This window comes from Mytilus californianus, unplaced genomic scaffold (genome assembly GCF_021869535.1).
Source record: "Mytilus californianus isolate M0D057914Y unplaced genomic scaffold, xbMytCali1.0.p SCAF_4, whole genome shotgun sequence".
Taxonomy (NCBI): Eukaryota; Metazoa; Mollusca; class Bivalvia; order Mytilida; family Mytilidae; genus Mytilus; species Mytilus californianus.
Genome location: NW_026262690.1, coordinates 15,478,760 through 15,482,320, shown reverse-complemented (window position 1 = coordinate 15,482,320; position 3,561 = coordinate 15,478,760). Strand labels below are relative to the sequence as shown.

The 3,561-nt window shown below is 33.4% G+C and overlaps 1 protein-coding gene across 1 annotated transcript; it reads left to right on the top strand.

The window, feature by feature from the left end:
• The first annotated feature begins 2,179 nt into the window (after positions 1 to 2,179).
• On the top strand, positions 2,180 to 3,319 carry LOC127737546 (uncharacterized). Its single transcript, XM_052248380.1, has one exon. The coding sequence runs from the start codon at positions 2,430 to 2,432 to the stop codon at positions 3,234 to 3,236; it is 807 nt and encodes a 268-aa protein (XP_052104340.1). The 5' UTR covers positions 2,180 to 2,429; the 3' UTR covers positions 3,237 to 3,319.
• The last annotated feature ends 242 nt before the right edge of the window (positions 3,320 to 3,561 follow it).

The following is a 3,561-nucleotide window of genomic DNA, read 5'->3' as shown; positions in this document are numbered from 1 at the left end:
TCCTAAACAAACGTCCATGCTATGTGTAAAGTTATTAATCTTACTAGACAAGCATTCATCACAGGAGTTAGACTAATAATTATCCTAGACAAATACCCATGCTATGCGTACGGTTATTAATCGTCCTAGACAAGGTCCATGCTATACTTAATGGTATGTATCGTCCTAGACAAATACCCATGCTATGCGTACAGTTATTAACCATACTATACATGCTATGCGTACGGTTATTAATCGTCCTAGACAAGGTCCATGCTATGCTTAATGGTATGTATCGTCCTAGACAAATACCCATGCTATGCGTACAGTTATTAACCATACTAGACAAATGGTCTTTGCATAAGTTAGGTCATTAGCCGTTTTAGACAAGCGTCAATGTCGTAAGTTAGGTTAATAATGGCCACAGACCAGGGATTCTACACAAGCGTCCATGTCATGAGTTGTGTAATTTATCGTACTAGACAAGCGTCAATGCCACGAGGTTAATCTCATAGACACGCACATATGCCACGTGTTGGTTAATTAATCGACCCGGCATGTTATGTGTAAGGTAATGGGCGCATTGCATTTGCGTCAATTTTTACAAAATCCAATGTTTTATTTGCGCCACAAGGTTATATAACATTTGCGCCAAAAAATAAAAACTTCATTTGCGTCATTTTACAGGTAACATATAACTGAAAAGTTTAAAATATTCATTGTTTCATCGTGAATAAGATTTTTTTTCATTTCTAATATAAAACCGATATAGTCACTTAGGTTTAAAACTATATAGTGTTTACATGTTTGAGATGTAAAGATGGACATTGTCAAGTCTGAGACAAACAGGCCGTTAGTTTTCTCAATTGGATTGTTTCTATTTTCATGTCTGGGCTGTTTATAACCGACTATACGGTATGGGTTTTCCCCATTTATGAAGGCCGTACGGTTACCTATTATTGCTTTCATCCATTTCATTTGAACTTTGGTAGATAGTTGTCTCATTGGCAATCATACCACATCTTCTTATTTTTTAAATAGAGGAAATAAGTCTGTAATGTTTTATGACAACGCATATAGGTTATACAGTGTACATGAATACATCCGAGCCGTTGGTTACAAGTCTTTGTGTCAGAACAAACTTTTGGTTTTACTCCAGTGTATAGTGCTTTCTTATAGGTTTTATGATCTCGTTAATTTATAACAGAACTGTGTTTTAACATTATTATGAAAAGTCTCCTATTAAGAACGTAGCAGTGTATAGTGCTTTCGTAATATAATTACGATGACTGATCTCGGAGGAATATGTATTATTATGCAATCAAAAACCGTGTTTAAAAGTCTCTTTTGAAGAAATCTATTTTTTATACTATTTACCTGTATTTACCTGTATTATTTGCGCAAATGAAATGCCAATTGGCACAAAAGCAAAGCACCGAAGGTAATGAGTCGTTCTAGACAAGAGTCTACGCTATGTGTAAGGTTATTAATGTTCGGCTACTAATTGTCCTACACAAGTAACCATGCTATTGTAAGGTTATTAATCCTGGTAGACAAGCGTTCATGTTTGAGTAAAGTTATTTATCGTTACAGACATAATAGATGTTTATTAGAAAAGTTACTTGCTGGCATGGAAGTTTATCATAACCCTTGTACATGTTGTACAGTACTTGGACAAAAGTCATTCCCTTTCAATATTTTCTCTGTTATTCTATACAAATATGTCAAAATAAACCTTGTACAGTACTTGGACAAAAGTCATTCCCTTTCAATATTTTCTCTGTTATTCTATACAAATATGTCAAAATAAACCTTGTACAGTACTTGGACAAAAGTCATTCCCTTTCAATATTTTCCCTATTATTTTATACAAATATGTAAAAAAAAATTAAAATACTTTGAACTCATTTCCCAATCAAAATTCATGATATTCTCATTTTTAAACTCAGAAATATCTATTGTGTTCACAGTTTACATACTACTTTTCCCGAATTCAAAAGTAAAATATGAACTTAACTTTTTGACGTCACAAGTTACTGGATATATATATCTTTTCCAATTAAATCATAAACCCGTGAAAATGAAAATTACATTAACAATAACCATAAGAACATGCGAATACTTCTGAGATTATTATTGACCATATATAAAATCGGAAAAGAAATGTAGCCCAAAATTTTTTTTTTTGGAAAATTCATTAAATATATAAAAAAAAACATAAAAATGATGTTTTTTGTTCAGATGCTGTTCATCATTGGTTGTTAGGCGAGATAAGTTATTTGTCAAAATTCAGGCCATCTTGTCCTTGATATATTATATTATATTTCTATAAACATTAAACATTAATATAATATAATATATCAAGGAAATATACACTCACCGTATACTTTTACTTTCATTTTCATTTCTATAGAAGTGGATGACGAAATAGAAAATTCCAGATTTAAAAAATGGTGGATGAGTTGAAGCCTTCGGAAATTCGATATTGTCAGAGTTCTATCAGACCAATCTTCTTTAACGGAGATCAAATTGGTGAAACTCTTGATGAAATATTAGAAGATGAACTGGATGTTGATGATATAAGAACTATAAAAGTTTGTCGTAAAGGATCCCGTTGGTACACATTGGATAACAGACGACTCTGGGTTTTCAGAAAAGCAGAACAGTTTGGGAAGTGCGATGTGATTGAAGTAGAAGAGACTGATGACATCGAAGAACGAAAGTTTACAACTGAATGCAGAGGAAAATTTGTTGAAGTTCGTGGTGATCCTGGGGGTACATACTGGAAAAAAAATCTGCACAAAATGAATACAGTCAAGAAAAAATGTGTATGTCTATCACAACTTCGATATTCAAGGAAAATTATTCGTGGTTCTCCCGGGTATGAATTAGATACCTTATTAAAGGGGGGTGCAGATATATCAGATGTTCCAGCACTTCCTGTTGTTCAATATTTGCCTGAGGACAAAGACGAAGATTCAAGGTATTATGTCCTCAGAAATCTTTCTAAGTTATGGATTCTAAAGAAAGCTGAGAAACTTGGCCTTATTGAAGATGATTTGGATGTAGATGTAAAGATAAAAGATATAATCCATGAGGAAGAAGAGCTATTTGAACATCTGTTTGATATTCGAAGTGGAAAACGAATCTATAATGAGGCGGATCTAGGAGGAAAATTATGGAAAAAGAAACTAAGACCAACAGAAAGAAAGGACGAACTTACTTCTTTGTTTGGAAATCTTAATCTAAACTATTGATTGAACATAATTTACTATTACTTAATTTACGAAAAGGACATTTTCAAAAGGTTTTACAATCTTTATTAAAATTCAGAGGTATATAGCAGCTTCATTTGTGTAACAATACGTTTCAGATAACTTTTGTCTCGCTTGCAACGAAAGTCGCAGAATGCGAGACATAGGGACTACAATCCGGCGGCAGCGGCGGCAGCAGCGACAGCATAAACCTTTGTATAAAGCTATATATTTCAGAAACTAGAAGAACTGGATGCAATGTCTACATGTCCGTCAGGTATAGCTCACCTTACATCGACCTCTTTCATGGAATAGTGATCAAGGTTAA